Below are 25,623 nucleotides of genomic sequence, written 5' to 3' on the forward strand. Positions count from 1 at the left end.
TGTATTCACCATGGTACTGTGTAATTCTCTGTGTATTCACCATGGTACTGTGTAATTATCTGTGTATCCACCATGGTTCTGTGTATCCACCATGGTACGGTGTAGATGTCTGTGTATCCTCCATGGTACTGTGTAAATGTCTGTCTATCCACCATGGTACGGAGTAAATGTTTGTCTATCCACCATGGTACTGTGTAATTATCTGTCTATCCACCATGGTACTGTGTACATTTCTGTGTATCCACCATGGTACTGTGTACATTTCTGTGTATCCACCATGGTACTGTGTAATTATCTGTCTATCCACCATGGTACTGTGTAATTATCTGTCTATCCACCATGGTACTGTGTAATTGTCTGTGTATCCACCATGGTACTGTGTAATTGTCTGTCTATCCACCATCGTACTGTGTAAATGTCTGTGTATCCACCATGGTATGGTGTAAATGTCTGTGTATCCACCATGGTACTGTGTAATTATCTCTGTATCCACCATGGTACTGTGTAAATGTCTGTGTATCCACCATGGTACTGTGTAATTATCTGTGTATCCACCATGGTACGGTGTAAATGTCTGTGTATCCACCATGGTACTGTGTAATTATCTGTGTATCCACCATGGTACTGTGTAAATGTCTGTGTATCCACCATGGTAATGTGTAAATGTCTGTGAATTCACCATGGTACTGTGTAAATGTCTGTGTATTCACCATGGTACTGTGTAAATGTCTGTGTATTCACCATGGTACTGTGTAAATGTCTGTGTATTCACCATGGTACTGTGTAAATGTCTGTGTATTCACCATGGTACTGTGTAAATGTCTGTGTATTCACCATGGTACTGTGTAATTCTCTGTGTATTCACCATGGTACTGTGTAATTATCTGTGTATCCACCATGGTTCTGTGTATCCACCATGGTACGGTGTAGATGTCTGTGTATCCTCCATGGTACTGTGTAAATGTCTGTCTATCCACCATGGTACTGTGTAAATGTCTGTCTATCCACCATGGTACGGAGTAAATGTTTGTCTATCCACCATGGTACTGTGTAATTATCTGTCTATCCACCATGGTACTGTGTACATTTCTGTGTATCCACCATGGTACTGTGTACATTTCTGTGTATCCACCATGGTACTGTGTAATTATCTGTTTATCCACCATGGTACTGTGTAAATGTCTGTGTATCCACCATGGTACTGTGTAAATTTCTGTGTATCCACCATGGTACTGTGTAATTGTCTGTCTATCCACCATGGTACTGTGTAATTGTCTGTCTATCCACCATGGTACTGTGTAATTGTCTGTCTATCCACCATGGTACTGTGTAATTGTCTGTCTATCCACCATGGTACAGTGTAAATGTCTGTGTATCCACCATGGTACAGTGTAAATGTCTGTGTATCCACCATGGTACAGTGTAAATGTCTGTGTATCCACCATGGTACTGTGTAAATGTCTGTGTATCCACCATGGTACTGTGTAAATGTCTGTGTATCCACCATGGTACTGTGTAAATGTCTGTGTATCCACCAAGGTATTATACTTGGTTATCACACACACACACACACACACACACACACACACACACAACCATGTTGTCCTGCTGATCATAGTTTTGCTCACTGATATTACACACACTGATTCACAAAGCTCTGTTTGGCTGCATATCTGTTTGTCTGTTTATTGAGTTTAATCTCTCTCAAATCTTATTGTGAATCTGTGGTGAATATTGGAGTAGGGCATTGAGTGTATGAAAAGAATGGACAATAAAGCTTGGAGGAAAATGTACTCAGCGACCTCAGGATGACACTGTACGCGCACAAAGACTAAATAGAACACTGTACACCATCCCCGGGCAGAATCACACACATACACACATACATACATATACACACATACACACACACATACATACATATACACACATACACACACACATACATACATATACACACATACACACACACATACATACATATACACACATATACACACATACATACATACACACATACACACACACACATACATGCATGCACATACACACATACACACATACATACATAGATATACGGGCCAGCTCTCTTTCTGAGTTAGACCAGAAAGACTCTCCTGGATTGTCTCCCAATCCCTCTTTCACCCCACTGCACACAGACAGTGGCTGTCTCTCAAAGCATCCATTTGGCTCTAAGGCCACCTCACAGAACTCAGTCAATGGGTCAGACACACTGATACATCACACATGTGCTCTCTCTGTCTCTCTCTCTCTCTCTCTCTCTCTCTCTCTCTCTTTTCTCTCTCTCTTTTCTCTCTCACACACACACACAGTGATGTTGACCAGGCAGCCGTGTCAGACCTGTCAGGAGTTGTGTTGTGTGTACCGTAGGAGCCTGCATCTTGACAGGGCAGCAGCAGATGTATGTTTCCCTCTATCATTCTTCTCTCTCTCTTGTTTTTTAACCTTTATTTTAACTCTCTCGGTTAATCCTGTGTTTTTCTCTAGTTGTTTTAACATAGATCCTCTGTATTGCTGTGTGTTTTTCTAGATTGGTAATGGTTATGGTAATGGGTATGGTTATGGTATGGGTGTGGTATGGTTATGGTATGGGTGTGGTATGGTTATGGTATGGGTGTGGTATGGTTGTGGTATGGGTGTGGTATGGTTATGGTATGGGTGTGGTATGGTTATGGTATGGGTGTGGTATGGTTATGGTATGGGTGTGGTATGGTTGTGGTATGGGTGTGATATGGTTGTGGTATGGGTGTGGTATGGTTATGGTATGGGTGTGGTATGGTTGTGGTATGGGTGTGGTATGGTTATGGTATGGGTGTGATATGGTTGTGGTATGGGTGTGGTATGGTTATGGTATGGGTGTGGTATGGTTGTGGTATGGGTGTGGTATGGTTATGGTATGGGTGTGATATGGTTATGGTATGAGTGTGGTATGGTTATGGTATGGGTGTGGTATGGTTGTGGTATGGGTGTGGTATGGTTATGGTATGGGTGTGATATGGTTGTGGTATGGGTGTGGTATGGTTATGGTATGGGTGTGATATGGTTGTGGTATGAGTGTGGTATGGTTATGGTATGGGTGTGATATGGTTGTGGTATGAGTGTGGTATGGTTGTGGTATGAGTGTGATATGGGTGTGGTATGGTTATGGTATGGGTGTGATATGGGTGTGGTATGGTTATGGTATGGGTGTGATATGAGTGTGATATGGGTGTGGTATGGTTATGGATATGGTATGGTTATGGATATGGTGTGGTATGGTTGTGGTGTGGTATGGTTATGGTATGGGTGTGATATGGTTGTAGTATGGGTGTGATATGGTTGTGGTATGAGTGTGGTATGGTTGTGGTATGAGTGTGATATGGGTGTGGTATGGTTATGGTATGGGTGTGATATGGGTGTGGTATGGTTATGGTATGGGTGTGATATGGTTGTGGTATGAGTGTGGTATGGTTATGGTATGGGTGTGATATGGTTGTGGTATGAGTGTGGTATGGTTGTGGTATGAGTGTGATATGGGTGTGGTATGGTTATGGTATGGGTGTGATATGGGTGTGGTATGGTTATGGTATGGGTGTGATATGGTTGTGGTATGAGTGTGATATGGGTGTGGTATGGTTATGGATATGGTATGGTTATGGATATGGTGTGGTATGGTTGTGGTGTGGTATGGTTATGGTATGGGTGTGATATGGTTGTAGTATGGGTGTGATATGGTTGTGGTATGGGTGTGGTGTGGTATGGGTGTGATATGGTTGTGGTATGGGTGTGGTGCACCTTTTACTGTCTCCATGTTAGCACGAGAGAGAGAGAGAGATCTCATAAGATTGGTTACTGTGTGCAACCAATCTGTGGGTCTGTGTATGTATGTTGGACCTGGAATGTGTGTGTGGTGCACTCCAACATTAACTTGTGTGTGTTTTCTCTCCTCAGACAACGGGCCGTACCAGCAGAACCCTCCCCCCGCCTCTTCCAATACACTCCCACTACCAGACGACAGGCCGTACCAGCAGAACCCTCCCCCCGCCTCTTCCAATACACTCCCACTACCAGACGACAGGCCGTACCAGCAGAACCCTCCCCCCGCCTCTTCCAATACACTCCCACTACCAGACGACAGGCCGTACCAGCAGAACCCTCCCCCCGCCTCTTCCAATACACTCCCACTACCAGACGACCGACGACAGAGCCTCGTCCCTGTAGAATTCGCCGGCCTCCTCCACGGCTCCTCGCCGGCCTGTGAGACGCCCGACACACCCTACCACCTCTACACCTCCAACACCAACCCCAAAGCCCCAAAACACACCCCCTCGGACCCCCACACCAGCCCGGTAACCACGCTCAGTAACCACGTCAATCTCGCTTCGGTAACCCAGCCCTTTGAATTAGGAATTGGACTGCCACTGCCCCTCATTATCCCACACACAGGAAACGAGGCGTTGGCTGTGAAGACCCCCAAAGACCCCCTCAAAGACGACAGACCCCCCAAACCTCAGGTAGTCTATCGCACCATCTTCCACACCCGGGTTAATCAGAACTCCCAGAACGCCTCGCCCTCCTCCTCCTCCTCTTCGCCGTATGGTTGGAACGGGGAGGCGGTGGTGGTGAGGGGGGGTGTGTCGGGAGCTGGCGGACCCAGGGAGGGGGCACCGGCGTCTGGGTACGAGGACAGGGCCTTTACCCTGGGCAGGATGAGATCCATACCTCGCAGTGTGCTGGACTTAAAGCTCTCCAAGTCACTGTCCAAGTCTGACTCCAACCTGCTGGCTGTGTCGCCCATACAGGTACGTTCTGTTGTCCTGTTTATATCCCGTTTTAATGGAGAAACAGTGCTGTTATTTTATACCATTCCCTCTTTATCTTATGTGAAATGCCAGTTGCAATATTAATTGCGGTTAAAAGTACTGCCCCAGGCTTATTACACTGAATGACTGTTACAGAACCTCACCTTAGAATTTGCTTCAAGCCACAGACAGTTGTCCAACTTGATAAATGATATTGATCCAATTGATGGATCCATTGTTAAACGTAGATGTAATGGACAGTGTGTTGACGGTCTCTTTCAGGAGGAGTACCACTGGGGGTCGGGGGCTAGGGGCCAGGGGCCGAGAGGAAGCCCTAGCCCAGGGGACACCGCCAGTCCTGGGGGCCAGCTAGAGAGAACACCCTCCTTCACTGCTGAATGGGAGGAGGTGAGAGAAGCAGCGCTGTGGCTGCTGTTCAGTCAGATAGAAATGTTATGTCTAGAACTTAAACAAAGAAGAAATGATTTGACGTGGTCTATTAAGATGTGGTCAATTATCTGTCTGTTCTACACAATTCGTTTCTGGTCCAAGAGAAAAACGACATGAATGTCCAGGTTACTTTACTTTCTCTTCTATAAAGTAAAAAAATTAAAAAGGTGAGAGGAAATTAAGAAAAGAGAGGAGATTGAATAAGAAAAAAGGTATAAAAATGCATGCAGAGATGGAGAGAGAGAGAGTAAAGGCATCCCAAGAAAAGCATTAGTGTGTGTGTCCGTCCGTCCGTCCGGAGGTGGTGTACGGGTGGTGGTACCACTGACATACTTTTAAGCATGATTGTGATCCATGTGTTTATTTCCATTGTTGAGAAATATTATACACACTGACTCACAGCCAAATGATCTTCTGGTCAGTGATCACACACACAGACAGACACACACACACCACCACTAATGCTTTTCTTGGGTGTGTTTGGAGAGGTGACCGATGTTAAGATATGCAGGAAAAGGAGTCCAGCTTCACACCCAGGAACACACACACATTAAGCCACCTCTTCCATACACATATAATCAGCCTATACAATTCATTAGAAAGATATCAACCTCACTAATTGCCACTTTACAGTCCAAAACATCATCATTAGTGTAGAGCCTTGTTCTAGACTGGATTCTGCACTCCTGAACATAGCAACAAAACACTTAAGCTGATTGGCTAATATACTGGGTGTGTTTGACATGTGTGATCTAATTGATGTGTATGATCATTTGGCTTTTTCACATGCTGTATAGTAGGGCTGTGATGATCCCACTTTTTCACATGCTGTATAGTAGGGCTGTGATGATCCCAGTTTTTCACATGCTGTATAGCAGGGCTGTGATGATCCCAGTTTTTCACATGCTGTATAGTAGGGCTGTGATGATCCCAGTTTTTCACATGCTGTATAGTAGGGCTGTGATGATCCCAGTTTTTCACATGCTGTATAGTAGGGCTGTGATGATCCCAGTTTTTCACATGCTGTATAGTAGGGCTGTGATGACCCCAGTTTTTCACATGCTGTATAGTAGGGCTGTGATGATCCCAGTTTTTCACATGCTGTATAGTAGGGCTGTGATGATCCCAGTTTTTCACATGCTGTATAGTAGGGCTGTGATGATCCCAGTTTTTCACATGCTGTATAGTAGGGCTGTGATGATCCCAGTTTTTCACATGCTGTATAGTAGGGCTGTGATGATCCCAGTTTTTCACATGCTGTATAGTAGGGCTGTGATGATCCCAGTTTTTCACATGCTGTATAGTAGGGCTGTGATGATCCCAGTTTTTCACATGCTGTATAGTAGGGCTGTGATGATCCCAGTTTTTCACATGCTGTATAGTAGGGCTGTGATGATCCCAGTTTTTCACATGCTGTATAGTAGGGCTGTGATGATCCCAGTTTTTCACATGCTGTATAGTAGGGCTGTGATGACCCCAGTTTTTCACATGCTGTATAGTAGGGCTGTGATGATCCCAGTTTTTCACATGCTGTATAGTAGGGCTGTGATGATCCCAGTTTTTCACATGCTGTATAGTAGGGCTGTGATGACCCCAGTTTTTCACATGCTGTATAGTAGGGCTGTGATGATCCCAGTTTTTCACATGCTGTATAGTAGGGCTGTGATGATCCCAGTTTTTCACATGCTGTATAGTAGGGCTGTGATGATCCCAGTTTTTCACATGCTGTATAGTAGGGCTGTGATGATCCCAGTTTTTCACATGCTGTATAGTAGGGCTGTGATGATCCCAGTTTTTCACATGCTGTATAGTAGGGCTGTGATGATCCCAGTTTTTCACATGCTGTATAGTAGGGCTGTGATGATCCCAGTTTTTCACATGCTGTATAGTAGGGCTGTGATGATCCCAGTTTTTCACATGCTGTATAGTAGGGCTGTGATGATCCCAGTTTTTCACATGCTGTATAGTAGGGCTGTGATGATCCCAGTTTTTCACATGCTGTATAGTAGGGCTGTGATGATCCCAGTTTTTCACATGCTGTATAGTAGGGCTGTGATGATCCCACTTTTTCACATGCTGTATAGTAGGGCTGTGATGATCCCACTTTTTCACATGCTGTATAGTAGGGCTGTGATGATCCCAGTTTTTCACATGCTGTATAGTAGGGCTGTGATGATCCCACTTTTTCACATGCTGTATAGTAGGGCTGTGATGATCCCAGTTTTTCACATGCTGTATAGCAGGGCTGTGATGATCCCAGTTTTTCACATGCTGTATAGTAGGGCTGTGATGATCCCAGTTTTTCACATGCTGTATAGTAGGGCTGTGATGATCCCAGTTTTTCACATGCTGTATAGTAGGGCTGTGATGATCCCAGTTTTTCACATGCTGTATAGTAGGGCTGTGATGATCCCAGTTTTTCACATGCTGTATAGTAGGGCTGTGATGATCCCAGTTTTTCACATGCTGTATAGTAGGGCTGTGACGATCCCAGTTTTTCACATGCTGTATAGTAGGGCTGTGACGATCCCAGTTTTTCACATGCTGTATAGTAGGGCTGTGACGATCCCAGTTTTTCACATGCTGTATAGTAGGGCTGTGACGATCCCAGTTTTTCACATGCTGTATAGTAGGGCTGTGACGATCCCAGTTTTTCACATGCTGTATAGTAGGGCTGTGATGATCCCAGTTTTTCACATGCTGTATAGTAGGGCTGTGACGATCCCAGTTTTTCACATGCTGTATAGTAGGGCTGTGATGATCCCAGTTTTTCACATGCTGTATAGTAGGGCTGTGATGATCCCAGTTTTTCACATGCTGTATAGTAGGGCTGTGATGATCCCAGTTTTTCACATGCTGTACAGTAGGGCTGTGATGATCCCAGTTTTTCACATGCTGTATAGTAGGGCTGTGATGATCCCAGTTTTTCACATGCTGTATAGTAGGGCTGTGATGATCCCAGTTTTTCACATGCTGTATAGTAGGGCTGTGATGATCCCAGTTTTTCACATGCTGTACAGTAGGGCTGTGATGATCCCAGTTTTTCACATGCTGTATAGTAGGGCTGTGATGATCCCAGTTTTTCACATGCTGTATAGTAGGGCTGTGATGATCCCAGTTTTTCACATGCTGTATAGTAGGGCTGTGATGATCCCAGTTTTTCACATGCTGTATAGTAGGGCTGTGATGACCCCAGTTTTTCACATGCTGTATAGTAGGGCTGTGATGATCCCAGTTTTTCACATGCTGTATAGTAGGGCTGTGATGATCCCAGTTTTTCACATGCTGTATAGTAGGGCTGTGATGATCCCAGTTTTTCACATGCTGTATAGTAGGGCTGTGATGATCCCAGTTTTTCACATGCTGTATAGTAGGGCTGTGATGATCCCAGTTTTTCACATGCTGTATAGTAGGGCTGTGATGATCCCAGTTTTTCACATGCTGTATAGTAGGGCTGTGATGATCCCAGTTTTTCACATGCTGTATAGTAGGGCTGTGATGATCCCAGTTTTTCACATGCTGTATAGTAGGGCTGTGATGATCCCACTTTTTCACATGCTGTATAGTAGGGCTGTGATGATCCCAGTTTTTCACATGCTGTATAGTAGGGCTGTGATGATCCCAGTTTTTCACATGCTGTATAGTAGGGCTGTGATGATCCCAGTTTTTCACATGCTGTATAGTAGGGCTGTGACGATCCCAGTTTTTCACATGCTGTATAGTAGGGCTGTGACGATCCCAGTTTTCCATTCATTAGCGATGGTTTGTCATACATTGCACACCCCATACAATTCTATAGAGGCTGAATGATGATGATAAATTACCTACAGATTCTTCTATTAATCTGCAGCAATTATTCAGAGAAGGGTCGTATTTAATTACCTGCTTCGGGAAAACACAGAATGGGAAAAGAAAGAAAATCTAATCTTTATATAGAAAACTATGTGGACACCTATTCAAATGAGTAGATTTGTCTATTTCAGCCACACCTCACAGGTGTATAAAATCGAGCACACAGCCACGCAATCTCCAAAGACAAACATTGGCAGTAGAATGGCCTGTACTGAATATCTCAGTGACTTTCAACGTGGCACCGTCATAGGACGCCACCTTTCCAACAAGTCAGTTTGTCAAATTTCTGCCCTGCTAGAGCTGCCCCGGTCAACTGTGAGGGGTGTTATAGTCAAGTGGAAACGTCTAGGATCAACAACAGCTCAGCCACAAAGTGGTAGGACACACAAGCTCACAGAACTGAAGCGTGAAGCGCGTAAAACTTCTATTCCTCGGCTGCACTCACTACTGAGTTCTAAACTGACTCTGGAAGCAACGTCAGCACAAGAACTGTTTGTCAGGAGCTTCATGAAGTGGGTTTCCATGGCCGAGCAGCCACATACAAGCCTAAGATCACCATGCGTAATGGCAAGCGTCGGCTAGAGTGGTGTAAAGCTCACCGCCATTGGACACTGGAGCAGTGGAAACGTGTTCTCTGGAGTGAAGAATCACACCTCACCGTCTGGCATTCCGACGGACAAATCTGGGTTTGGCGGATTCCAGGAGAACGCTATCTGCCGAATGCATAGTGCCAACTGTAAAGTTTGGTGGAGGAGGAATAATGGCCTGGGGCTGTTTTTCATGGTTTGGACTCCTTAGTTCCAGTGAAAGGAAATCTTATTGCTACAGCATACAATGACATTCTAGATGATTATGTGCTTCCAACTTGACTGGCCTGCACAGAGCCATGACCTCAACCCCTTCAAACACCTTTTGGATGAACTGGAATGCCGACTGCGAGCCAGGCCTAATCACCCAACATCAGTGCCCCACCTCACAAATGCTCTTGTGGCTGAATGGAAGCAAGTCCCCACAGCAATGTTCCAACACCTAGTGGAAAGTTTTTCCAGAAGAGTGGAGGCTGTTATAACAGCAAAGGGGGGACCAACTCCATTTTAATGCCCATGATTTTGGAATGAGATGTTCGACTAGCAGGTGTCCACATACTTTTGGTCATGTTGTGTGTTTGTTCTGTTTTGAGAAGAAATGCAAGAGACAGTTCTGCTATAAGCAAGAGGCTGCCCACAAGGGAAGGCTCACTAAAGATCTGTATGTTCTTATATGGATAGTGCTCTTAAACAGGCAAACATGCATCCATTTTTGGACTTATAAACCAATTATATGTTCCCATTGATTCTTGAAGAATGTAACTTATAAATGCCTCATGAGCTTAGTTCAACTGTCACACTCCATGAGAACCCAGAATATAAGCGTGTTTTACTCCAGTGTTTGTAAACAAATGAAATGTAACAGGTACGATATAGCCTCAAAACATGGTTAAAACTATCATTTTGATGTCTGTTCAGTCCGTAGCTCTTTCTATGAATTCAAGTGGTTATAGTTCTCTAGTCCCATCCCTCAGCTTCTTACAGAAACAGTGGCTGGAAGAACACTTTGTAATTGTTTCAGCTGCAGATTTCTCCTTTAAATTACAAAAGTACTGTTTTCCTGACCCTGAATATGATGCAATGCTGTAAACAAGTGTAGGCTACATGGGATCCATTCATTCTTAGCTGTGTTGCTAACTTTAGGAAATAGTGATATATTGCTTTTGTACTCAAACCCAATGTGGGAATCCCAATTTTCCCATTCCATAGACTACTTTAAAATGAGGAATTGTGTAATTTGGGGGAGCTCTCTGATCTTAGATCAGTGAGTCGGCAATCATGTGGTAGCCCCCATAGGCAGTCATTGAGCCTGTCAGATGTATGGTGCTGCGCTGCACAGTTGAGTGCTTAACAGCAGGTCTAGGGTCAGATTCCTGCTGTGGAATCCTTCTGTAGATGAGCTGAAAGGCAGACAGAGGCTTCTGAAGCCGTTACTCTTTCTCTCTCTTTCATGCTTTCCCATCCATCTTCTCACCTCCTTTCTCTCCCTCCCCTTCTTCCTCCTTCCTCCAAATCTCCCCCTTTCCTCCTTCAGTCTCCTCTGTCCTCCTCGCCTGTCAACTCAATAAAATTCAAAGGTGATTGATTGCCATTCATTTGAATTTATAATGACCATGTCACCAATTTACATATAGGCAGCTAGAGATACAGCATGAACATTTTCTAAATTGCAACTCTCTCTCTCTTCTCTCTTCTCTCCTTCTCTCTCTCCTCTCTCCTCTCTCCTCACTTCTCTCCTTCTCTCCATTCAGATTGATAAGATAATGAGCTCCATTGGGGCTGGCATCAGCACTGGCATGGGCTCAGAAGGGATCAAGGAGAATAATGCAGGTAAACAGATAGTCAGAAACGGCACTGAACTGAAAGCCCCAGCTTCCATACCTCCTTTCTCCTCCATCTCATTCTCTCCCTTCTCATCTCTCCCTCTTTCCTCCTCAGTTCTCTCATCCCCACTTGTCCTTCTGTCACTCCCCCTCTCACCTCTCTCTCCTCCTCTTTCCCTCTATCTTCCCCATTCTTTCCCCATCCTCCTGCCTCCTCTCTCTCTCTCTCTCTCTCTCTCTCTCTCTCCATTTCCCCTGATCTCTATCCTCCCGCCTCTCCTCTCCTGTGCATGTGAAGCATTCCCTTACCATGGTAACCACTTTGAGAAATGCTGTTTGCGCTATGTGCTAAACCTGCTGTCTCCCACCAACGCACATGCACCCGCACCCACATTGTGTGTGTTGGGGCAGCTCAGCTCTCAGACAAAGAGGCTCATCTGATGGCTATTGCTATCTGAGCACGGCACTGAGATAGAGGGGGACAGAGAGGGTGAGAGAGAGGGGGGAGAAAGAGAAGGAGGGGAGAGAGATGTCGACGGAGAGAGAGAGAAGGGAAAGGGAGCAATAGAGGGAGAACCAAGAAAAGAGCGCGAGAGAAAGAGAGAGAGAAAGAAGGGAGAGCAGAGAGATTGAGGGAGAGAGAGTGAGTGAGAAACAGGAGTAGGGAGGGAGGATAGAAAGAGGAGGGAGAATGGGAGAGGAAGGCAGAGTGGAGAGAGAGAGCGGGGGAGAGCAGAGAGAGAGAGAGAGAGAAGGCTGCAGAAAGCATCCAGTTGAGTGTGGGAGTACTTGATAAAGAGAATTCTACCAAGCAGGCAGCTCTCCCTATCTCCTTCTTTCTCTCTCCCGCTCCTGCTCACACGCGCACACACACACACACACGCACACACACACTCGTACACATACACAAGCGAGGCGAACAAGCAGGCAGGAGCAACAGCTGAGAGCGTGAAAGGAAAACAGCAGTAGCAGCAAGACACACGCATCTATCGGATCTATCTTACCACCTCCAGCCCCTGCACCCTCTCTCTCATGGATCTTACCCCCAGGACGGCACCTCTTCTCTGGATCTAACCCTAGCCCTCCCCCCTCTTTTCCCAATCCCTGGATCTACCTCCAACCACCCTAAACTTATCCCCCTACCCCCTTGTGCCCCAGCACCCTAGCATGCTTCGCCCCTCCATCCTCACCCCTCAGCCATGCTCATAACCCTCAGCCAAGCCTAACCCCAACCCCCAACCCCCATCCTCCAACCCCCCCCATCCATCCTACCATCCTCTTCCCTCTCTTTCCCCTCTCCTCCACACTCTTCCTCTACCATGGCGGGCTCGTTCGACAGCCACATTGCCCGCAACATGATGTGGCAGTGCCAGCTCTCCCAGCCTGACTGCCGGTGTTACCGGGTGGATGGCTACTCCCTCCTGAAGCGTCTGCCCCTTCACCCCCTCATAGGTCCCCGGTGCCCCATGCAGTCTGTGGGCCAATGGCTGGACAGCATTGGACTGGTCCAATACGAGAACCACCTACTGGCCAACGGCTTCGACAACGTGCAGTTTATGGTGAGTGGAGAGGGGGGGAGAGGAGAGGAGGCGTGGGGGAGAAAGGAAGTTGTCTAGATTTTGTTACTTGTGTTTTTGTTGGGTTTCTTGGTTTTCTGGTGGGTTTTGTGTCTTCTATAATTTATCTTTCTCAATCTCTCTCTTTCTCTCTCCTTCTCTTCTACCATCTCTCTTTCTCTCCTTCTCTTCTACCCTCTCTCTTTCTCTCCTTCTCTTCTACCATCTCTCTTTCTCTCCTTCTCTTCTACCCTCTCTCTTTCTCTCCTTCTCTTCTACCCTGTATCTTTATCTCTCCTTCTCTTCTACCCTCTCTCTATATCTCTCCTTCTCTTCTACCCTGTCTCTTTGTCTCTCCTTCTCTTCTACCCTGTCTCTGTCTCTCCTTCTCTTCTACCCTCTCTCTTTCTCTCCTTCTCTTCTACCCTGTCTCTGTCTCTCCTTCTCTTCTACCCCTCTCTCTTTCCTTCTTCACATTATCCTTGTCTATTCTCTCATCTGCTCTTGTTTTCTCCTTTCCAACCTCCCTCTCTCTCTCCTCTGTCTCTCTCTCTGTTTACTGCTCTCTTTCTCTTCCTCTCCTCCTATCCTTCCTGTTTCTCCATCCCTGTACTTATTCCACTCAATACACCCCCAGTCCCACAAGACAGTGGTACTTACAAAACACACACGCAATAAACGTAATCCAACACACACACACAACTCTGTGAACTATCAGTGTCTTCCTCTCTTTCATCTTCCCATCACTCATTTTTTTCTGTTCTTTCATCTCTGCTAGTGTGGAGAGAGAGACTACATGTGTATCATTTAGTATGCATGAACTTCCTCCATGACATTTCACTGTGTGTTTGTGTATTGATCTCTCTGTGACAGGTCACACATGTTTTAGCTTGGCCTGTACTTTGACATGTGCATGATTAAAACTCATCATACGTGACAGGGAGCTTGTGGTATTGGTTCAAGACGTGTGTGTGCGTGTCAAATCACATTTTATTTGTCGCATGCTTCGTGAACACATGCGTGTGTGTGTGTGTGTGTGTGTGTGTGTGTGTGTGTGCTCTGTTTCTGAAGATCATAAAACAGTGTGCAGCACCAGCAGAGGGAGAGAGTATACAGATCTAGAGAGAGTGAGACCAAGGTAAAGAAATAAATAAAATATTGAGAGGGGGTGGATGACCGAGAGAGAGAGAGGGGGGGAGGGGAGGAAGGGAGAGAGAGAGGGAGGGAGGGAGATACATTCCTATTCTCTATTTTACAGCTTTATCACATAACCAAACATTTGAATGATGATACAAAAAGACTCAGTGCAACCCTGCGTGTGTGTCTGTGTACTTCTCTGTTACAGCCCCTGCCTAATCTTTATTTATGTATTATACAAGAGCGGATGTCCAATTGACATTCAAGCTAGCAGCCACCATGACTGTATCTCCATACAGAATGAGTTTCATGGCACACTAAGGCTAAAGTCCATTATCTTAATAATCCAGTTGTATTGGCTAGCAGTCTGAGTGCAATGTAACAATAGATATATAACATGTTGAGCTGCAATAGGATTTTTTGTTTGCTCAACATTTGGGCATATTCTCAAGTTGAAATGTATGTCCACTCATCCATTAGTTGTGGACATACAATTCAACTTGAGAATGTATTCTACCTTATTTGCATATTTCCCTGTGTGCTTCTAAGTTAATCTCTCTATGACAATACATTACATACAGTATATCATAAGACCTTTCTTTGAGGGCCTAGTTACACCCTAACTCAGTGGTCTGAAACTCCTGGTTTACAAGTCACAACAAGCCTGCAAGTCACATATTCTTGGCTTGCAAAATGATGTGTACTGTAGTTCCTATTGGAATATCCAACAAATGGAACTTTTAATCACCCGCAACCTGCATTCAGAATCAGGGCTCCAGACTGCAACAGTTTAGTCACATTGGCTGTGCGAGTAAAAAAATATGTATGAGTCGCATCGGTGCTTGTTGCTCATTCTACATGGTCATCTTACTCCAAACCTCCTATTTTTTTAGGAGGCTAAAATCATGATTTGGTCAAACAGTAATGTTCATTATCCTCATGATTCCTGTAATTACAGTTTTTGCCCTACCCCTGTGCCTGTTTCGCTGGGGCCTGCTGCTGTGATGAGACACTAACTCCCTCTCCCCTGCGCACCGGGAGTAAAAACATTGTTCTGGTTGTAGGCTATAACATTTCAAAATCCAGTTGCGTGAGAAACACAGATTTGGAAGCAACTAATGTTGTCGCTGTTGAAAATAGAGAGAGGGTTCTCAGCTTTCTGTAGCTATACTTTTTATTTCCCAACTCTCAATATTGTGCTCTATAGAACTATTTTATAACCAATACATTTGATATGGCATTGAGATACAGATAGTGTGAAATACACAGTGGGTAGTAGGCTACAGCTACAATGTATTTTTAGGACATTGTATTTACTGTTAGATTAATACATGGCTGCATTACAAGCAGCTGGTATTATGTTTAGAGTTAGCGATCCATCTATAGTGTTTTTTTTGTTTCCTCTTACTCAGGAGGTGAATTAGCCCCAAATAAATTAGCCTATGATATTAGCAAACATAAATATTTATTTAAATAAAATCTTATTGGTCACATGCGCTGAATACAACAGGTGTATACTTTACAGTGAAATGCTTACTTACAAGCCCGTTGCCAACAATGTGGAGTTAAAAAGTAAGAAAAATACAATAAATAAATACAATAAATTCATCTCTATTGAACAAAATATAAATCTGGAGCCCTATTTTAACAGTAGAATATAACAACAATAGCCAAATTGTCAACCCAAAATTCATGAAAATCACTGAATAAGGTTGCACATCAAAATATCTTGCATCATGCATTCCTGCATGGATACGTTAGATGAAACCACTTATTTATTGAATACCATCTGTCGTCTATTACACCTCTTAAAAAAGCATTGTGAACGACTCTGTAAGTGGTTAATCATTATTTTTATTGTGTGACGCTACAATTCTGATGCTTCCAAATGAAGAAGTCAGTGGTTCCAGTGCCACCAGGGGAAGATGTTAGTGTGGAGCCCTGAGAATGACTGCCGTGTTAGGGAAGATTCATTCATGAGACTACCTAAATCATCTAAACTGGAACAGCCATCTCAGTAACTGTTGCAATAAATCCAACTACTAACAGATTGGATTAGTTTAGAAACATTTGTTCTTTATTTTTGTGTAGTATAAGATTAATCAACCGATCAATGTACATGCAAAAACACAGGTATTTTAACAAACACTTCTGATAATCAACCTGTAGTGGAGCATGCTGGGAAATATGATAATGTGGGCATGGTTTTAAGCAAAAATGAGTTTGTTATTTTAGTCAATAAATCTTGAGCAATCTAAAATCTAGTGTTGAGCAAACTAGAAATCATATTGCAGCTGGTTGCCTTGATATTTATAGGTTGAATCCACTTCAATGCTATTTTGAAGTCCACTCAACTCACAGAATAATGCTGATTAAGCAATTGGTTAAATGGCTTTTTTACAGTGTGGTATATACAGTAGTGTTTGTTTGGGTGGTGTAGGATATAGTTGATTTGTTTATTCAGAGAGCTAGAGAGAGACTGCCTATATGTGTCTGAATACAGTTAATTCGGAAAGTGTTCAGACCCCTTGACTTTTTCCAAATTTTGTTACGTTACAGCCTTATTCTGATTATTATTATTTTTAATTTTTTAATTTTCTCATCACTATACCCCATAATGACAAAGCAAAAACTGTTTTTTTATACATTTTTGCAAATATATTGCAAAAAAAAAAAAAATGAAATATCACATTTGCATTAGTATTCAGACCCTTTACTCAGTACTTTGTTGAAGCACCTTTGACGTCGATTACAGCCTCGAGTCTTCTTGGGTATGACCCTACAAGCTTGGCACACCTGTATTTGGGTGTTTCTCCCATTCTTCTCTGAAGATCTTCTCAAGCTCTGTCAGGTTGGATGGGGAGCGTCACTGCACAGTGATCTTGTAATACAAGATCATTGGTAAACAAAGTGGATGAATTTGAACTGCTTCTTCAATGAGTAAATTAAGACGTTGGATGTGTCACTGAAACTAGAGCCCACGAAAACATCCCAGATGAATCTCTTTTCATACAAAACTATCAGCTGTTCAGAAATGACAGGTCCAGAGGGGGAATGAGAGGGGGCGTGGCTATGTATGTGAATCACAGTATGCAGGCAAAGAGAAGAACTGAGCTAGTCAAAGAGGATGCGGCTTCCGCTCCCCAGCTCAGTTTCAACTCTGGTAGTGGGAGTACTCTACCATTCACCATGGACAAATGAGAAAACACTTCAGCAGAACACAGTGGATTATCTCATCAACACTATCGATGTGATCAGGATGTTCTCTCCCCAAATGGGGCTCATCCTATGTGGAGACTTTAATCACATGCCTATCAAGATGCTGACAAACTCCCATCCAGACATGAAACAGGTGGTCAAAGACAAGACCAGAATGGACTCCATCTTAGATCTGATCATTACAAATATGAAGAATCACTACAACACCCCCACTGTACTTGCTCCTCTCATATCCAGTGATCACAAATATCTGCTGTTCTCCCCAAACACAACATCAGGAGGGAGAAGTGAGGTGCAGGTAACCCAGAACAGAAAGGAGGACTTAGCACGATGTATGGCCAGCATTGATGCAAAGGTGGAGACGTTCAACTCCTGCATTCAAACTGCACTTGATGTATGCATGCTAATAAGAAATAAGAAAACAGCAACACTGGACAAGCCCTGGATGACTGAAGGAATAAAGGCTGCCATCAGGAAAAGACAGAAGATTTTCAACAGATGGGGAAAACAATGAAATGGAGAAAATACAGAAACGCAGTGCAAATGCTTATCAAGGAAGCAAAAACAAACTACTACAAAACTGAAATCCAGGACCTAAATAAGAAAAACCCTAAGGAATGATGGGAATTCATTCAAAAAGGACTTGGATGAAAGAAAACATTAGGAGGGAGAATACATGTGAAGGGAATTGAAGACAACGACGTGGCTGATGTTTTTAATGTATTTTTTGCTGAGGCGTGGACAAGCACCACACCTCTTGCCATCTTCCCCCTGCCCATGCCTACAAGTCAGGTTGAGCTGTGCACCATTGGCCAGATAAAGCAAGCTCTGACCAGACTCAGCCCACGTAAGGCGTGTGGGCCTGATGGCATTCCAGCCTGACTACTAAAAGAGCATGCAGAAGATCTATCCCCTGTCATCACACACATAGCTACCACCTCCTACTGGCAGGGGACTGTTCCTGCTGCCTGGAAGACTGCCAATGTGTGTCCCATACCTAAAGTGTCCAACCCATGTACAATGAGTGACTGGAGGCCCATCTCTCTAACTTCATGCCTTGGAAAAATCCAGGAGAGCTTCATCAAAAAAAGTCATGCCAACAGTTTTATCTGAGTGCACGAATCAGTATGCCTACCTACCAAAGTCCAGCACTACTACAGCCCTTGTGAAAGCCACACACTCCTGGTTGACAGCTACAGACTCCAGAAAACCAACAATGGTGAGGGTGTTACTTGCTGATATGTCCAAAGCTTTTGATCGAGTAGATCATGCAAAGCTCCTGCAACATCTGTCTGACATTGAACTGTGTCCAAGGTTACTAGCCTGGCTCCACAGCTACACCACAGGAAGAAGACAGAGGGTGGTGGTTACTAGACTGGCTCCACAGCTACACCACAGGAAGAAGGCAGAGGGTGATGGTTACTAGCCTGGCTCCACAGCTACACCACAGGAAGAAGTCAGAGGGTGATGGTTACTAGCCTGGCTCCACAGCTACACCACATGAAGAAGACAGAGGGTGATGGTTACTAGCCTGGCTCCACAGCTACACCACAGGAAGAAGGCAGAGGGGGATGGTTACTAGCCTGGCTCCACAGCTACACCACAGGTAGAAGACAGAGGGTGATGGTTACTAGCCTGGCTCCACAGCTACACCACAGGTAGAAGACAGAGGGTGATGGTTACTAGCCTGGCTCCACAGCTACACCACAGGTAGAAGACAGAGGGTGATGGTTACTAGCCTGGCTCCACAGCTACACCACAGGTAGAAGACAGAGGGTGATGGTTACTAGCCTGGCTCCACAGCTACACCACAGGAAGAAGGCAGAGGGTGATGGTTACTAGCCTGGCTCCACAGCTACACCACAGGAAGAAGACAGAGGGTGATGGTTACTAGCCTGGCTCCACAGCTACACCACAGGAAGAAGACAGAGGGTGATGGTTACTAGCCTGGCTCCACAGCTACACCACAGGAAGAAGACAGAGGGTTATGGTTACTAGCCTGGCTCCACAGCTACACCACAGGTAGAAGACAGAGGGTGATGGTTACTAGCCTGGCTCCACAGCTACACCACAGGAAGAAGACAGAGGGTGATGGTTACTAGCCTGGCTCCACAGCTACACCACAGGAAGAAGACAGAGGGTGATGGTTACTAGCCTGGCTCCACAGCTACACCACAGGAAGAAGACAGAGGGTGATGGTTACTAGCCTGGCTCCACAGCTACACCACAGGAAGAAGACAGAGGGTGATGGTTACTAGCCTGGCTCCACAGCTACACCACAGGAAGAAGACAGAGGGTGATGGTTACTAGCCTGGCTCCACAGCTACACATCCAGAAGAAGACAGAGGGTGATGGTTATTAGCCTGGCTCCACAGCTACACCGCAGGTAGAAGGCAGAGGGTGATGGTTATTAGCCTGGCTCCACAGCTACACATCCAGAAGAAGACAGAGGGTGATGGTTATTAGCCTGGCTCCACAGCTACACCGCAGGTAGAAGGCAGAGGGTGATGGTTACTAGCCTGGCTCCACAGCTACACATCCAGAAGAAGACAGAGGGTGATGGTTACTAGCCTGGCTCCACAGCTACACCACAGGTAGAAGACAGAGGGTGATGGTTACTAGCCTGGCTCCACAGCTACACCACAGGAAGAAGACAGAGGGTGATGGTTACTAGCCTGGCTCCACAGCTACACCACAGGAAGAAGGCAGAGGGTGATGGTTACTAGCCTGGCTTCACAGCTACACCACAGGAAGAATGCAGAGGGTGATGGTTACTAGCCTGGCTCCACAGCTACACCACAGGAAGAATGCAGAGGGTGATGGTTACTAGCCTGGCTCCACAGCTACACCACAGGAAGAAGACAGAGGGTGATGGTTACTAGCCTGGCTCCACAGCTACACCACAGGAAGAAGACAGAGGGTGATGGTTACTAGCCTGGCTTCACAGCTACACCACAGGAAGAAGGCAGAGGGTGATGGTTACTAGCCTGGCTCCACAGCTACACCACAGGTAGAAGACAGAGGGTGATGGTTACTAGCCTGGCTTCACAGCTACACCACAGGAAGAAGACAGAGGGTGATGGTTACTAGCCTGGCTTCACAGCTACACCACAGGAAGAAGACAGAGGGTGATGGTTACTAGCCTGGCTTCACAGCTACACCACAGGAAGAAGACAGAGGGTGATGGTTACTAGCCTGGCTTCACAGCTACACCACAGGAAGAAGACAGAGGGTGATGGTTACTAGCCTGGCTCCACAGCTACACCACAGGAAGAATGCAGAGGGTGATGGTTACTAGCCTGGCTCCACAGCTACACCACAGGAAGAAGACAGAGGGTGATGGTTACTAGCCTGGCTCCACAGCTACACCACAGGAAGAAGACAGAGGGTGATGGTTACTAGCCTGGCTTCACAGCTACACCACAGGAAGAAGGCAGAGGGTGATGGTTACTAGCCTGGCTCCACAGCTACACCACAGGTAGAAGACAGAGGGTGATGGTTACTAGCCTGGCTTCACAGCTACACCACAGGAAGAAGACAGAGGGTGATGGTTACTAGCCTGGCTCCACAGCTACACCACAGGAAGAAGACAGAGGGTGATGGTTACTAGCCTGGCTCCACAGCTACACCACAGGAAGAAGACAGAGGGTGATGGTTACTAGCCTGGCTTCACAGCTACACCACAGGAAGAAGACAGAGGGTGATGGTTACTAGCCTGGCTTCACAGCTACACCACAGGAAGAAGACAGAGGGTGATGGTTACTAGCCTGGCTTCACAGCTACACCACAGGAAGAAGACAGAGGGTGATGGTTACTAGCCTGGCTTCACAGCTACACCACAGGACGAAGGCAGAGGGTGATGGCAAATGGCACATTTTGCCCTTGGTCTGGTGTACCACAAGGCGGCGTGAGTTCACCATATCTGTTTCTCCTTCACATGTCCACCCGAAAAGTTGTCTTCAGTGAAACTCCGGACACTGGGTATGCAGACAATGTAGGGCTGTCCCAAGCCATACCATTAACCAGCATCAAAGAGGACACTTCCATGGGCTTGGAGGCAAAGCAGCTGGAAGAGTGGGCCACATCCAACAATATGCTCCTGAATGGGAAAATGTCTGTGGAAATGCGGATATGTTTTTCTGGAGACCACTCACAACCTGCACTGCTAACCCAGGAGGACAGGAAATACTAGTGGTAACAACAACTAAGTATCTTGGTTTTCATTTAGACTCTAACCTCAGTGGTGACACACATGTGGAGCAGTCAGTGAGGAAGGCCGCAAAACATCTGCACCTTTTGACTGTTCTTGACAGAAATGGCCTGAAAATCTGGTCACAGTCTATACTACACTGGTCAGGCCTTGTCTGGAATACGGTGGAGTGCTGTTTGTTGTTCGCAGTAAAAAGCAGAAGGCCCAACTAGACAGGGTGCAGAGAAGGGCCTTGAGGATCATCTCCAGAGGTGGAGCAGTCCAACCACAGCTCTCTTCACTGCAGAGCAGACTGCAGTGCACCTGGTGAAGGACATGCACACTCTTGACCATCCACTGAATGACCTACTTCCTCCAAAAAGAGGTAACTGTACCACCATGCTCCCGAGAAACAGCCACGAACTGTCATGTATAACTGCTCGTACGAACCGCCTGCGAAACACCACTCTACCCACTGCATTTCTTCAGTTTTATCTGTGAGCAAGAATAAATAAACTATAACTCAAACAGCTATTTTCAGGTCTGTTCGATCGGGTTCAAGTCCGGGCTCTGGCTGGGCCAGTCAAGGACATTCAGAGACTTGTCTCAAAGCCGCTCCTGTGTTGTCTTGGGTGTGTGCTTAGGGTCATTGTCCTGTTGGAAGGTGAACCTTCGCCCCAGTCTGAGGTCCTGAGCGCTCTGGAGCAGGTTTTCATCAAGGATCTCTCTGTACTTTGCTCCATTCATCTTTCCCTCAATCCGGACTAGTCTCCCAGTCCCTGCCACTTAAAACATCCCCACAGCATGATGCTGCCACCACCATGCTTCACCGTAGGAATGGTGCCAGGTTTCCTCCAGACGTGACGCTTGGCAGTCAGGCCAAAGAGTTCAATCTTGGTTTTATCAGACCAAAGAATCTTGTTTCTCATGGTCTGAGAGTCCTTTAGGTGCCTTTTGGCAAACTCCAAGCAGGCTGTCATGTGCCTTTTACTGAGGAGTGGCTTCCGTCTGGCCACTCTACCAGAAATGCTTGATTGGTGGAGTGCTGCAAAGATGATTCTCCGTCTGGAAGGTTCTCCAATCTCTACAATGGAACTCTGGATCTTTGTCAGAGTGATCATCGTGTTCTTGGTCACCTCCCTGACCAAGGCCCTTCTCCCTCAATTGTTCAGTTTGGCTGAGCGGCCAGCTCTAGGAAGATTCTTAGTGGTTCCAAACTTCTTACATTTAAGAATGATGGAGACCACTGTGTTCTTGGGTACCTTCAATGCCCAGACACTTTTTGGTACCCTTCCCCAGAGCTGTGCCTCGACACAATCCTGTCTCGAAGTTCTACGGACAATTCCTTCGACCTCATGGCTTGGTTTTTGCTCTGACATGCCCTGTCAACTGTGGGACCTTATATAGACAGGTGTGTGCCTTTCCAAATCATGTCCTATCAACTGAATTTACCACAGGTGGACTCCAATCATGTTGTAGAAACATCTCAAGGATGATCAATGGAAACGGGATGCACCTGAGCTCAATTTTGAGTCCCGCAGCAAAGGGCCTGAATAGGTGTGTGTGTGTGTGTGTGTGTGTGTGTGTGTGTGTGTGTGTGTGTGTGTGTGTAATAAAGGGTTTTGCGAGTGTTGGGTAGCCCTTCTCCTCCCACCATCTCTCTCTGCTCACTGTGACCTGCATCTGTTTCCCTGGTAACTGCAACACCAGTGTGCTGAGCCATGCAAGGTTCTGTACAGACAGTTTAGATCTCTTTGTAGTGTGTGTACCATCCATCTAAATTATTATAATTTTGACATAACCCCCACTGACCTGCTGCTGTAATTATGAGTTTATGAGAATTAACCTCAGGCCATTGGTCATGTCCCATCACTGAGCTCCTTTGTCTCTCTCTCTCTCTCTCTCTCTCTCTCTCTCTCTCTCTCTCTCTCTCTCTCTCTCTCTCACTACCATCTTAATCTCTTAATATGTTTATTGTCTCTCTCGGTCATCCAGCCCCACTCAATATGTTCTTTCTTTCTTTACCTTGGTCTCACTCTCTCTAGATCGGTATATTCCTCCTCTCTCTCTCTCTGTCTCTCTATTTCTCTCTCTCTCTCGGTAGTCCAGGTAGCTATTTATCAGTCTAATGGCTTGGGGGTAGAAGCTGTTCTGGGTCCTGTTGACTTAGTGCATCAGTACCACTTTCTGTGCAAGAGCAGAGAAAACAGTCTATGACTTTGGTGGCTGGAGTCTTTTTAGGGACTTCCTCTGACACCGCCTGGTATAGATGTCCTGGATGGCAGGGAGCTCGGCCCCAGTGATGTACTGGGTTGTTCGCACTACCCTCTATAGCACCTTGCGGTCAGATGCCAAGCAGTTTCCATATGAAGCAGTGATGCAGCAAGTCAAGATGCTGTCAATGGTGCAGCTGTATAACTTTTTGAGGATCTGAAGGCCCATGCCAAATCTTTTCAGCCTCCTATGGGGAAAGAGGCATTGTGTTGGTGTGTGTGGACCAAGTTAATTTCTAAGTGATGTGGACACCGAGGATCTTGAAGCTCTCGATCCGCTCCACTACAGCCCCATCGATGTGGACTGGGGCGTGCTCGGCCCTCCATTTCCCGTATTCCATGATCAACACCACACTTCCAGGTCAATAACCTCCTCCTTATAGGCAGTCTCATCGTCGTTAGGTGATCAGGTCTACGACCATCATGCCGTCAGTAAACTTGATGATGGTGTTGGAGTCAGGCGCGGCCAATCAGTCGTGGGTCAACAGGGAGTACAGGAGGGGACTGAGCACGCACCCCGTGTTGAGGGTCAGCATGCACATGTGTTGTTGCCTACTCTCACCATCTGGAGGCAGCCTGTCAGGAAGTCAAGGATCCAGTTGCAGAGGGAGGTTCTCAGTCCCAGGGTCCTGAGCTTAGTGATGAGCTTGGAGGGCACTATGGGGCTGAACGCTGAGCTGTAATCAATTAACAACATTCTCACATTGGTGTTCCTCTTATCCAGGTGGGCGAGGGCAGTGTGGCGTGCAATAAGATTTTGTCATCTGGTGTCTGTCATGATGTTGTTGATGTGACCCATGACCAGCCTTTCAAAGCATTTCATGCCTACAGATGTGATTGCTAAGGGGCAATAGTAATTTGAACAAGTTACCTTGGCGTTCTTGGGCACAGGGACTATGGTGGTCTGCTTGAAACGTAGGTATTACAGGCATGGTAAGGGAAAGGTTGAAAATGTCAGTGAAGACACTTGCCAACTGCTCTGAGTATGTAGTTCATCTGGCCACTCAGCCTTGTGAATGTTAACCTGTTTAATGATCGAACTCACATGGAGAGCGAGATCACACAGTCCTATGGAACAGCTGGTGTTCTCATGTATGGTTCATTGTTTCTTGCCTCGAAGCGAGCATTGAAGGCATTTAGCTCATCTAGTAGGCTAACATCACCGGGCAGCTTGTGGCTTGGTTTCCCTTTGTAATCCGTGATAGTTTGCCACGTCCAACAAGCGTCAGAGCTGGCGTAGTAGGTTTCGATCTTAGTCCTGTATTGACGCTTTGCCTGTTAGATGGCTCATCGGCGGTCATAGCGAGATGAATTATAAGCGTCTGGATTAGTGTCCCGCTCCTTGAAAGCAGCAGCTCTAGCCTTTAGCTCAGTGCGGATGTTGCCTGTAATCCATGGCTTCTGGTTGGGATATGTACCTATGGTCACTGTGGAGACAACGTGGTCGATGCACTTGTTAATGAAGCCAGTGACTGATGTGGTAAACTCCTCAGTGTTATCGGATGAATCCCTGAACATATTCCAGTCTCTGCTAGTGAAACAGTCCTGTAGCTTAGCATCGGCTACATCGGACCACTTCTGTATTTAGCATGTCACTCAGTTTTTGCTTGTAAGGAGGAATCAGGAGGATAGAGTTATGGTCAGATTTGCCAAAGGGAGGGCAAGTGAGAGCCTTGTATGCCTTTCTGTGTGTGGAGTACAGGTGACTTGCTGGTAAAAATGATTTCAGTTTCCC

General features: G+C 45.8%; 1 protein-coding gene across 3 annotated transcripts in view; it reads left to right on the forward strand.

Moving 5' to 3' along the window:
* The window catches only part of anks1b (ankyrin repeat and sterile alpha motif domain containing 1B), a 332,396-nt gene that overhangs the window by 223,685 nt on the left and 83,088 nt on the right, over window positions 1-25,623 (forward strand). For all 3 annotated transcript variants that reach the window (XM_082977782.1, XM_082977781.1, XM_082977783.1), the window contains exons 15-18: window positions 3,952-4,802; window positions 5,085-5,210; window positions 11,443-11,521; window positions 12,967-13,073. In XM_082977782.1, coding sequence (XP_082833908.1) covers window positions 3,952-4,802; window positions 5,085-5,210; window positions 11,443-11,521; window positions 12,967-13,073 — 1,163 coding nt within the window. The remainder of the gene's footprint in view (window positions 1-3,951; window positions 4,803-5,084; window positions 5,211-11,442; window positions 11,522-12,966; window positions 13,074-25,623) is intronic.

The sequence above is a fragment of the Salmo salar genome, chromosome 07 (assembly GCF_965601325.2).
Source record: "Salmo salar chromosome 07, fSalSal1, whole genome shotgun sequence".
NCBI lineage: Eukaryota > Metazoa > Chordata > Actinopteri > Salmoniformes > Salmonidae > Salmo > Salmo salar.